The sequence below is a fragment of the Aspergillus piperis genome, assembly GCF_003184755.1.
Source record: "Aspergillus piperis CBS 112811 unplaced genomic scaffold BO85scaffold_42, whole genome shotgun sequence".
NCBI classification, from domain to species: Eukaryota; Fungi; Ascomycota; class Eurotiomycetes; order Eurotiales; family Aspergillaceae; genus Aspergillus; species Aspergillus piperis.
In genome coordinates this window covers 56,666-67,853 of record NW_020291632.1, presented here as the reverse complement: position 1 = coordinate 67,853, position 11,188 = coordinate 56,666, and the positions used below count along the sequence as shown (strand labels likewise).

Genomic DNA, 11,188 nt, shown 5'->3' with positions numbered 1-11,188 from the left:
TGGACCGATGGGTGCCTGGGGCCGCCATTCCGGATAGATCCTGATCTGCCCTTTCTGGTTGAACAGTAGTGCCGCGCAAAGAGGATTGGGCGATGCTTGACCAGCCGCGGGTAGATTAAGCTTCCCCGCATGAGGTTGGACATACCCCTTTGATCCATAGCTCCTATTAGCCCAACATTACCCCTCTCAGTGCGATTTAAGCTGCCAGTAACCTCATGTCGCACTTCAACTCCATCAACCGCCAAAATCTCCCGTCAACAATCCCCTTGGACTGACCCTCGGCCATGGAAAAATCGAAAGTCGCCCACGATGGGCCCGAAGATGATGTTCAATTGGCCGAAATGGGGCATAAACCCGAGCTGCAACGGAACTTTTCGACCTTGTGTGTACTATTGATTGCCTGGTCCTGGATGCCCCGATGGAAGAAACCCTATTGACCCGAGATTAGGTCTATGCTTGGATTGGCCTTTGCGGTGCTTAATGTACGTCCTCTACAGTGCCAACTGCCCACGGGTCGATCACACGTGCTGATAATCTGCCGATTAGTCTTGGACGGCTCTATCCGCGAGCTTATCCCTCAGCTTACCCTCAGGGGGGAGCACTAGCGTCGTCTGGGGTGGGCTGCCAATGGAATTAGTTTCCTATTTGGGTTTGCTGACCCCCAGTCATAGGTTTGGTCACGGCGGGGTTCTGCAACCTCTGTATTGCAGTGTCGCTAGCTGAATTCTTGTCCGCATATCCAACGTGAGTTTTATCAAACCAGCTTGGTTTGCTAAAACCTTAGTCACTAACAAGAATGTATCAGGGCGGGAGGACAGTATCATTGGGTAGCCGGTATGTTTTCCCGCAGGATCCTGTCAGAATGCCATACTGATTTTGACTTGCAGTCAGTACGTAGGATTATCCCTACCTCGTTAGTATCCCCTAACGTCTCTCAGTATCCTGGCCAAAATGGGTTCCTATCCTATCCTGGGTAACCGGGTGGATTAATGTGGCGGGATGGGTATGTCTCCGCAGAAATGGCCTGATCATCGCTGACCAGCTAGGTTGCCCTTGTCGCCACCAATGCCCTTCTCTCCTGCGAATTGATTGCAGGAATTGTGTCATCCGTGTACCCGGTAAGACTTCTAGTGTCTCTGGACAATCATCTGGATGTTGATACCATGCTGGTAGGACTTTGTTTGGCAGCGCTGGCAAGAGTTCCTGATCTACGTGGGATACACACTGCTTGCATTCGTCATCAACGCCTTCATGAATTCAATCTTGCCTATCATCTACCGTGGAGCATGTAAGCTACCCTGCGGAAAATGTATCAGAGCGGGTTATTAACTGGAACAGTCACCTGGTCCATCGGTGGTTTTGTTTTGATCTGCATCACGGTGCTGGCTTGTGCATCCCCGGACTACAACTCTGCCTAGTATGTATTCCCGCCATCGTGTCTTGGCCGCACACCATGCTGACCATGCATATAGCTTTGTGTTCTGCGACTTTGTCAATCAAACTGGCTGTAAGTTTACTGAAGGAGAGGTCCTGTGAATATTGCAAGCCAAGCTAACGAGCGATAGGGCCTGATGGAGTGGCTTGGTTACTGGGGGTTAGCCGCAACTCTTATACTAGTCTACCACGACGCTAACAGACGCAGCTTCTTCAAGGGGGGCTTGGAGTGACCGCATTTGTAAGTATCCCACTCACCAGTGCTGATGTCAATCTAACATGAACTAGGACGCGGTGGCTCATATGATTGAAGGTAATCACTTCCGATATGCAGCTAAATAACCTTAAAATAACCCTCAAACACAGAGATCCCCAACCCCTCAATCAAAGGACCGAAGATCATGGTAGTCTGTGTCGGCATTGGTACCTTTACCGGGGCAGTATTCCTCATTGTCCTCCTCTTCGTCGCGGGCAACATGGACGAAGTAGTCAATTCCAGCGCAGGGCCTCTACTAGAAATCCTCATCCATGCCACCAACAACCGGGTGGGCGGCATCTGCCTGCTCATGTATGTTACACTCCCTCTATCCCATGCAACCAATACTAACGTCGGACTACAGGCTCCCTCTCGTCTGCCTATTATTCGCAACACTCAGCGTCATGACAACAAGCAGCCGAATGATCTTTGCATTCGCCAGGCACGTCGCCCCTCCTTTCTCGCCCCCTGCTCCCCGAAGTACCTGGACACGAAGACTAACACAAAACAGAGACGGCGGCCTCCCCGCCTCTAAATTCTTCGCGCGCGTGCACCCCAGACTCGGTCTTCCCTTGAACGCACTAATTTTAACCGCCTTTGTGGTGATTATCTTCGGGTGCATTTACCTCGGATCAAGCAGGTACCTCCCTCCCCGAAATCATTTTACCCCTGGAAGAATATAAAACACATACTGAGATAAATGCAGTGCCTTCAACGCAATCGTCTCCGCTTCTGTCGTCGCACTTGATCTCTCTTACGCCATGCCAATCGCAGTGAATTGTTTACGCGGACGGAGAACTCTCCCTGATCGCAAGTGGAAAGTTCCTAATGCAATTGGATGGGTGATCGATACTGTATGTACATTTACACATGTCTTCGTATTGTGGCAGATGTGCTAACTTGACCAGATCTCGCTATCGTATATTGCACTTACTACTGTTCTGTTCCTATTCCCGCCTGATCGGCCGGTTACGGGGAGTAGTATGAGTAAGTTTCTTTTTCTTTTTTCTTTTCTTTTTCTTTTCTTGATAGTCTGGGGCCGTGTTCAGTGCTGAAATGTCCTTCTAGATTACTGCATTGTTGCATTCGCCATTATTGTCATCATCTCGGTGGTACAGTGGGTTGTGGACGGGAGGAAGAATTTCACGGGGCCAAGGGTGGATTTGTCTTGATTTATATTCCTGTAGAAGTTTCTCGGGGAGGCTTTTGAGAGTACAAGACATTTGTGAGATAGTAGGAAGGGGATAGCTATATAATTCTAATTAGGATACGTGCATCTACACATACATCCTCAATATAGTGGAACCAATGTTTTGTCCGGAGTGGACTGTTCCTCTTAAATTTCGTTTTTTTCGGCGTGGGTTTGCGTAATAAGACGTTTCGATCCATAAATTGCTTCCCAAAGTGACGCATCTAGCTTGACAATAATGGGCTAAATAGAGTTAGGATCTGAAGAGTACGAATGCTTTGCTCTTCAATGGCTTGTTGGAAGAGTCACTAGAAGCTGCTGCAAGCCAGTACTTCGTGCGGGAGGTCAGTGTAGTCACTGCGAGGCGGCACATAACCAAACATTTATAGCGCATTACCACCAACCATGGATTGGGTGATATAAAAGCGCAGGAGGTAGGTCTGACAGTAGGTGTTTCAAAGCGTAAGAATATAAAAAAGTCTGGTTTTGGGATCTGCAGCATGGACCACGTTTATTCGTACCAGATGAAGAGACAAACGAACGAATCAACAATTTAGCAGGCTCCAAAAAGTCACCAAATGTATGTTTACGACTTCGGCGGAGGCGGCGATATCCATCTTCCATCCCGTAGCCAAACCCCGGCTCCACCGTATTTGCCGGCTTCCGCTCCCTTGAGGAAGGCGAACCGAAAGAAAAGGTCTTCCGGCTCAGAATCATCATCCTGCACAGTGACGTCCAGCTGGTCACTCTCGATGGTGGGTCGATGTTGCAGTTCCAGCCCTCTGTGTCCATGTCGATGCCATATAAACTCACCCCGCTGGTCTTCGTCCAGATAGCCGCGCCAGCGCTCGACGTCGTTCACCAATACAGAGATACCATCTACGCCCATCTTGTCCATACGTTGCCGTTCCCAGAGGTTGAAAGTAATATTTCCATTTCCGTGATGTGTTTCGGGAGACCCAGGACCAGGAAGGGAGACCGAGACCGAGGAATCACTGACATTGGGGTAGGTCCCGCCCCACCATCCGTGCGAACCCCCAGGGCCCGGGGCTTGCTCGCCCAAGGCGGCGGGGGTTTCTATGATCGATGCAAATCCCCAGCGAGCGATGCCGTTGATGAAGAGACCCAATAGCAATCCCTGATAGATCAACGAAGGGCGCGTAGGTAGGGCCGTTCCCGGCATGAGAAGGATGGCAAGGATGTAATGATGGATTCTCAAGCGCAGACCTGGCAGTGGGAGTAAGATCAACAGGATGAGACCCATAGTGCAATAGATCTTGAGGTAGCGAGGCATTAAGCCTCCTATGCGTATTTGCCAGGCTTGACTCAAGATGATGCAGACCACCGTGGGAATCACCAGGGCCAGTGCAACCTTGGCTCCGGGCTGCTTCTGGATATCATGAGGAGTCAAACGCTCGAGCGGGATCAGCCTGGCGAAAGTGTAATTATTCAGACCACCAATAAAGGCAGGTGGCAGGTAGAGGAACATTTTAGTCAGCTGGTACATTGGCTCGGAAAGCGGGGTCAGAAGCGGCCGTGCGCAATACTTATACAGGACGAAGGCCACAAACGACGCCGGCAAGAGTCGCGAGAACATGGTTGAGAAAAGGTCGGCAAACTGAGAGATCGACGGCGGATCAGAAACCAGTCCCACCTGGCAAAACAGCATGACGAATGTGCTGAAGAACAGAACAGGTGGGGAGACGCAGAACAGCCAGAGAAGACTTAGTGCGCCAATGGTAATGCCTAGCAATGGCCAGCGAGGATCTTGAGGGCAGGTTGCCTGTGCTGAGGAGAGCTCGACAAAGCTGAACGATTTGGGGAAGGTTGACGGAAATTCAACCGAGCGAATTCCATGTTGCTTTGACGCATGGAAGGAATGGGCGGCGCCATCCAGCTTCAATACACCACAACCACCAACCGCATTAGTGATCACGCCCGCATGAATGGCTGCCTGACACACGAAACTATCTGCTCGATACACGGCAGGCTCATCGGATTCTGGTTGAGGACCTCCCACTACCAGGCCCTGGTAGCTATAGGTCTGGTTGCCGATCGTATGCGGCTGGAGCAATTTTGAGTCGCGGCAGTTTGCAGGACACCGGAAGGCCATAGTTGATGCAGAGAAGGGGCGACAGTCGTTGCCGTTGAGGCCACAGTCATTGCCAGACTGCCATAGACTCGTGGAGCAAGCGAGTGTCTTCGGTCGTCCATAGCCCTCGATGTAACCGCCCTGTCGCGAATGCAGCAAGACAATGGTCCAGGGCAGAAACCAGACAAAATACAGCAGTGCCAGCAATGCGATCTTGTGCTTGCGTTTGGGAAAGAAGCGCTCGAGTAACCGAACCGGCAATTCTTGATAGCGAGGGAACAGCGGCTTCAATAGGAGGGATTGCGGAGGTTTCGGGCCCTTGACCCAGTCGGCTATCGCCCAGCCTGCTTTGCGTAGCGGCAATGGAACCCATCCCCAGCGAATGGATTTGGATGACTCCCGTAGCCAGACGGGTAAGTATGGGAGACCGGTCTCTTCATGCTGAGGGAGGTCGGGGGTATCGTCCACGGGACGGTTTTCCGTTTCCCACAGTGGTGGGACATGAGGACGAGAGCCGTCCTCAGGTCCTTCTCCAAGCATGCTGCAAGGACGTCGACGCGAACAATTGGGGAAGTTGTGGTGAGGTATATCGGAACCCCGAGAAGATCAAGGAACGGACGCAGCTAACTGTGGGGACGAACGGTGGAGGGGCGCTAGGACTCGGGGATTCTAGACCGCGACCAGAGAGAGACCCTTCCAGCCCGTGGAAGGAGGGGATCGGAGCGCTCAATGATAGAGCTCTGGAAGGGCGAGAAAGACGAAGGGGAAATCAGGTGAGAAAAGAAATAGAGATAAGGGAAAGAATGAGGCGCGTCGGGACTAGTCACATGGATACATATCCGGAGGCGACAGAGCGACAGAGCGACAGAGCGACAGACAGACGGACAGAACAGTCGGTGACTAGTCAGTTAAGTCGGGCTTCCGTGAGTTTCCGGTGTTTCGCCTCTCTTGGGCGACCGATGTCACGGCACGTGATGGTAGTGGGCATGTGATCTGCTCCTCACATGACTGATGGCTTCCGAAACCGGATCGCCTCTGCTCTGATCATCAATCAAGAATAATGAGCAACAAACTAATACATACCTGAGTGTAGCATGGAACCCTAGCCTGCATACACTACTGAACTACTGACACTCACATAGATTCCAGACCCCGAGTGGAGTAAGTAGATGTTAGAAACGAAGTAGTAGTTACTTGTCCGACAAATCTCCTAACTAACAATACTAGAGAAAGATGGAAAAATAATAATACTTAAGCAGTACCCCTTCTGTCGAGCACCATGCCCACCTTCAACTTGAAATTGAATGGGGAGGAATCTACTGTACTATCAGTCCGGATGGTATTGATGGCTGCCTTGTATGCCGTCGCAAGGTTGTCCGAAAGAGGAAGATTTAACGCGGAAAATATACAGGGGCGGCGCGACCCGTTGATTTTCCCGGCTGATTGGTCTTGAAAGGGCAAGTTATTGTTCTTCGTGGCCTTCCATTGTACTTCTTCTTTCTCCTCCGCGTTTCATCGCGCCCAGAGTCTTAGCATGCGACATCCTTGCAACAATGAATGATTTTGAAAGACTACGTCCAGTTGGTGAGTGAGAAGTGCCTGACTTGAGAAGCCGAGGCCAACGGAAAATTGAATTGACGGCTGTCAGGGCCCCTGGAGAAATACTCCACCACGCGCCATTCACTCGGACTATATTTTAACGTCGCGGTGTCGGCAACCTACATCTTGCCGGATACCTTCACTCTGCCGCTAAAAGACTATGTATATAGGGCTTGTGAGACATTGATCGGCCAGCATCCTATCTTGTCCGCCATCCCCATCAGTGAAGATACCGAAGATACCTGGTTCGTGCGCCTCCCGGAGATTGATCTGAGCCAGTCGGTGGCATTCCAAAGGCGCACCCGCGACTTTCCCGACAACAATGAACCGGATGTAGAATTATGCGAATTGCTGCGAGTTCAACATAGTACAGGGTTTGCTGCTCCTTTGCCGTACTGGAGACTATTCATCCTGACAGATGAAGCGAATGACCTGCGCTTTACCGCAGTCTATGTGTTCCACCATGCGATTGGGGACGGGACTTCAGGGAAGGCATTTCATCAGACGTTCTTGGATGCATTGCACGCTGCTGCTACTTTCATGACCCCAGGCGAGGTTAAACAAGTCATTCAGTCGCCCACATCACCTCTGCTGCCAAATCTGGAGGCGCTTCATCCATGTCCTACGACCATACCTTTTCTTCTTAATGCTCTTTTCAGAGCGAAAGTATGGTCTCATCGCGATCCACGCCTCTGGACAGGCGCCAAAATTTCTGCCCCAGTCAAGACCGAGTTAAGCCAAATCATCATCCCCGCAGCTGTGTCTGCAGCTTTCAGAAAGAACTGTCGTCAAAACAATGCAACTGTCACCGCTGCTTTGCAGGCAGCAGTTGCCCGCGCTCTTCTCACCCACTTGCCAGTGAGGTATACCAAAGTTCAAATGAACGGCGCCATCTCATGTCGAAGGTGGCTGAAGGGAGGAGAAATTACAGATCAGTCTATGGGCGTTTGGGTCATGGACTTTGCGGAAAGCTTCTATCGGAACGAGGTGAATCAATATCCCGACACTTTCCCATGGGATCAAGCCAGGAAGTCTCGTACGACCATCGAACAGGCACTGGGTCGCGAAGGAAAAAATGCTGGCACATGCTTGCTCAAACATATAGATAACTTTCAGGACCTCTTCCGGGGAAAGATTGGCAAAGACCGTGATGAAAGCTTTGAAGTTTCCAATGTGGGTGTCTTGCAGTCCAAACAGGAAGAAGATCCGTCGCGGCCGCAGACCACACGGGCGATGTTCTCCCAGACACCCAGTGCTTTGGGTGCAGCTTTGGAGGTCTCGTCAATCACCGGTGGTGATGGCTGTCTGGTTTTGGGGATCACATGGCAGACAGGCGTCGTGGAGCCAGAGCTCGTCAATGCAGTTATTGACACGCTAGTGAAGGAGCTACACGATGCTGCACTCTGATTTGCATAATCACGTCTTCCCACAGCTGCGTCTCTCTCACCTTGTATCCGGAGACCCCAGACGTCTTATTCAATTACGAACATCATTATCCTTTGACCTCTTCCATGTTTGATATCTATATTTCTAGTATCTTTGGCTATATGATAGATCTAATATATAAGCAGTGACGCACCCTGTTGTAGCACTTTGGCTCTTCAATAATAGGGTTACGGAACTACCGCTTGGGAGTATAGAGATAACATGCAGGCTGCAAGGACTGTAAATATTGACAACTGCCTATCACTGGTTGGAAGTAGGTAAATCTGGGACAGAGACACGAGGCTCTTTAGACTCGAAGTGTCCACCAACATACTATTCGTGCTTCATGCCTCTTTAGTAGCGAAGTGTGAGTAGTGCACACACTCGATTCATTAGCGCTTGAGCCTCGGTTGCTCGTAAGCTACACAAGTATGGGGCGGGATACTTTTTCGCGGCTCTCTCCCTTCATCTTGGGTCAGCTTCGGCCTCTCCGCTGCGTATAGACTTCGGTTTTTGTCTAGGTACTACCCGCATCAAACATATATCAGCCACAGTGGTCGATGGTTTACTAAATTACCGAAGCACAAATTTGTGGGTCCAGGTTTAAGGTATGTCTCGTATCAATTATCTTGATCTGTGGATTTGGATGGTCAGTCATTGAAGATATGTACTGATTCCTATGACGAGTCCGGTGCGAAATCGTGATAAATTTGTCAGCTCGTCTATAGGGGACTCCCTATTGCAAACAGTTCGAATGGTAATCTAACTGAATTGATACATCTGTGATTTGTTGTAATAGCAGCTCAACTAGGAAAATATTGTCGGCGGCAACCGCACTCGTACGAAGTCACGCGTCCCACCCCTTATGATCAGATTTATAAGACCAGCTCACAATCACATTGGCCATGTCGCGTCATTCATGTTCCACTCAGTTCCCCAGGTCCCTCATAACTGATACACCGCGATATGATGGAAGTCGTACAAAAGAACGAGGCCTTTAGAAAGATCGAAGGGAAGATGAATTTGCCTATGTCGAGTGTTTCGTCCGGCAAGACGGCATACTATATTCTGGAAAATGGACGAATCGATTTGAATCGCCGAAAACACTTCATGATCTCGATGAGGTCAAGCAGATCCCAACGGCGGATAGGGGCCCAGAGGTGAAAGCCACCTGGTCAGCAGTCTACGTGAGAACCCCAAGTCTACTGGCGTATGTCAATGGAGACCTGGAAAAGCAAATCGCCCACGAAGTCGAAGCATGCGAAATTCTTCGCAAACATCCCCATCCGAATATTGCGACTTATTATGGTTTGATGGAGACTAACGGCCGAGTTTCTGGGCTTTGCTTCCAGCGATATACGTCCACGCTACTTGAAGCGGTCAATCCTCAGCGACTCAACAAGATCGCTTTCCTTTCGAGTGCTCGTGAGCTGGTGGGAGAGAAAATGAAGGAAGGTCTAGAAGGGATTATGTCTGCCATTAATCATATTCATTCGTTCGGACTTGGGCATAATGACATTAACCCGGCAAACATTATGATTGATGAGAAGGGTACACTTATTCTTATCGATTTTGATAGTTGTCGGTTTATCGGGGAGTCGTTGAGAGACACCAAAGTGAAAAGAACACACCAATGGCATGACCCTTCTGTCAATGTTGCGCTGGAGAAGAATGACCTTGACGCGTTCAGAGATTTACGAATTTGGCTGGCTGGATCGGCGGATGAAGACTTTCTGTTTTAAACGAAGCGCTTTCTGATACTACTATTTCTTGAGAATATGCTTACATAGTGCTGTTGTCTGTAATAGTTTCACAATCATAAGACGAATATATGTAGTGGCTTAGTGGGTTCAGAGAGGAATATCTGGGAATAATCATTTCGGCCAAGGGGACACCAGGAATCATAAATCTATTCTAAGCCAAGAAAAAATTGCCATCTATCCGACACAACCAATACCGTAGTAAACAGCCAAACCCAACATAATAGATACAGGAAAGCCAAAGAGCGAAACCTATCAAACTCCCGGCGCAACCTCATCCCCATGAGGGACGCTATTAACCAAGCTCAGGAAGCAATTCCATCCTAAACAACCATCAGCTCTACCCAGCAACCATAGCAAACCTATACAAACGAAATATGCAAAGATACATACCAATATTTACCACGTTAACCGTCAACACACGATACTGCAACGGCACCAAAGCAAGGTTAAGCGTCTGAACCGCCGGCCAAAGCATCCAATTGGCGCGCAGGGCATCCCAGTACGTCCTACTGAGCTTGTCCTGAGGATCAACGCCCTCCATGACAGACATACTGGTGAGAAAGACACCAATCATAGTAGGAGCGCAGACGAGCTGGTCAGCACTAACGCGCGCAGCAAGAGTCTTGGTTGGTGTTGAAAGCTGGATGCGATTCTGGAGAAATTGGAACCATTTTGTGGCGACCGGGCCGAAAACAGCTATATTTTTGCTTTTGTTTAGAGAGAATGAAGGGGGGATGAGGGAACGGGGGCTGGGCTGGACTTACCACCCCCGTACAAAGCCATCCGTCCAGTTCGGGTTACATCATGATTGGGCAGGCCCTTCTTCTCGACGGCTTGCTGGGCGAGCCCGTCACCTACCGCGAAGAGGGTCTGGTGGATTTCTTTCTCAGCTCCGTTGAAAGAGTGTGATGAGGACAGATTGAAGCTTACCGCTGTGGTGAGGCTCTGCGTCAAGAGAGGACGCTGGATAAGACATCTCTGGTACCTGGGGGATTGGTATCGTTAATGCCGGGGGTGGTGATGGCAGTGGTGGTGATTGGGTGGGTGTTGTTCAAACTCACCAGGCGAGCATATTGAAGGAGACTCAATTGGTTCTTTCCTTGTGTCTAGTCAATGGATCAATGGGATGAAAATGAAGATGAGATCATGAAATTGGAAGTCTGTTTTGGTTCAATAATAGGGAGGAATGTCGGTCGCGTGGCGGATGCGCCCGACTAGGAAATCGGCCCGCCGTGATGTAATCCGACCACTTGCAGGGATCCGGAGGCACTATTGGACAAATCAGCCTGATTAGCAAAGTTTATGCAAAGTTTTATGTGAAAAATGTGACCGATTCAGAGAGACAGAGATGAGATGTAACCATGCCCTCATTCTTTCCTCTATGGCTTCTCTTATATTCAGATCTTCACTATCTTTATATGACAACTAGG

At 49.8% G+C, this 11,188-nt stretch overlaps 5 protein-coding genes across 5 annotated transcripts; 3 read left to right on the top strand and 2 right to left on the bottom strand.

Moving 5' to 3' along the window:
* Positions 1-156: 156 nt before the first annotated feature.
* Positions 157-2,900, top strand: BO85DRAFT_241209 (amino acid permease). Its single transcript, XM_025654848.1, has 20 exons — positions 157-382; positions 449-482; positions 547-616; positions 672-744; positions 806-834; positions 888-890; positions 939-1,003; positions 1,047-1,118; positions 1,174-1,288; positions 1,339-1,417; positions 1,473-1,507; positions 1,566-1,594; positions 1,643-1,675; positions 1,723-1,747; positions 1,801-2,002; positions 2,055-2,132; positions 2,202-2,330; positions 2,397-2,544; positions 2,599-2,677; positions 2,759-2,900. The coding sequence occupies exons 1-20, from the start codon at positions 285-287 to the stop codon at positions 2,860-2,862; spliced, it is 1,500 nt and encodes a 499-aa protein (XP_025509649.1). The 5' UTR covers positions 157-284; the 3' UTR covers positions 2,863-2,900.
* A 289-nt stretch (positions 2,901-3,189) lies between these two features.
* BO85DRAFT_241204 (LCCL domain-containing protein) lies at positions 3,190-5,958 on the bottom strand. Its single transcript, XM_025654847.1, has one exon. The coding sequence runs from the start codon at positions 5,509-5,511 to the stop codon at positions 3,466-3,468; it is 2,046 nt and encodes a 681-aa protein (XP_025509648.1). The 5' UTR covers positions 5,512-5,958; the 3' UTR covers positions 3,190-3,465.
* A 566-nt stretch (positions 5,959-6,524) lies between these two features.
* On the top strand, positions 6,525-7,977 carry BO85DRAFT_524937 (uncharacterized protein; the record flags this gene model as incomplete). Its single annotated transcript, XM_025665447.1, has 2 exons — positions 6,525-6,555; positions 6,620-7,977. 2 exons carry the CDS (start codon positions 6,525-6,527, stop codon positions 7,975-7,977), a joined length of 1,389 nt encoding a protein of 462 aa, XP_025509647.1.
* A 240-nt stretch (positions 7,978-8,217) lies between these two features.
* On the top strand, positions 8,218-9,737 carry BO85DRAFT_473220 (uncharacterized protein; the record flags this gene model as incomplete). The annotated part of the gene is made up of 2 exons (XM_025662608.1): positions 8,218-8,269; positions 9,013-9,737. The coding sequence occupies 2 exons, from the start codon at positions 8,218-8,220 to the stop codon at positions 9,735-9,737; spliced, it is 777 nt and encodes a 258-aa protein (XP_025509646.1).
* Positions 9,738-9,844: 107 nt separating this feature from the next.
* On the bottom strand, positions 9,845-10,913 carry BO85DRAFT_454616 (Mpv17/PMP22 family protein). Its single transcript, XM_025661330.1, has 5 exons — positions 10,820-10,913; positions 10,689-10,743; positions 10,523-10,628; positions 10,149-10,454; positions 9,845-10,078 (listed from the first exon to the last, which is right to left on the bottom strand). Exons 1-5 carry the CDS (start codon positions 10,828-10,830, stop codon positions 10,011-10,013), a joined length of 546 nt encoding a protein of 181 aa, XP_025509645.1. The 5' UTR covers positions 10,831-10,913; the 3' UTR covers positions 9,845-10,010.
* Between the last annotated feature and the right edge of the window lie 275 nt (positions 10,914-11,188).

What these genes read in the sequence shown, in the direction of transcription:
- BO85DRAFT_241209 (XM_025654848.1), top strand. Translation starts at nt 285, where the DNA reads ATGGAAAAATCGAAAGTCGCCCACGATGGGCCCGAAGATGATGTTCAA. An exon ending in GAGCACTAGCGTCGTCTGGG is followed by an intron (nt 617 to 671) that starts GTGGGCTGCCAA and finishes CCCCAGTCATAG; the next exon opens with GTTTGGTCACGGCGGGGTTC. An exon ending in GAGTGGCTTGGTTACTGGGG is followed by an intron (nt 1,595 to 1,642) that starts GTTAGCCGCAAC and finishes TAACAGACGCAG; the next exon opens with CTTCTTCAAGGGGGGCTTGG.
- BO85DRAFT_241204 (XM_025654847.1), bottom strand. Translation starts at nt 5,511, where the DNA reads ATGCTTGGAGAAGGACCTGAGGACGGCTCTCGTCCTCATGTCCCACCA.
- BO85DRAFT_454616 (XM_025661330.1), bottom strand. An exon ending in CGCAGAGCCTCACCACAGCG is followed by an intron (nt 10,629 to 10,688) that starts GTAAGCTTCAAT and finishes GAAATCCACCAG; the next exon opens with ACCCTCTTCGCGGTAGGTGA. An exon ending in GATGGCTTTGTACGGGGGTG is followed by an intron (nt 10,455 to 10,522) that starts GTAAGTCCAGCC and finishes GCAAAAATATAG; the next exon opens with CTGTTTTCGGCCCGGTCGCC.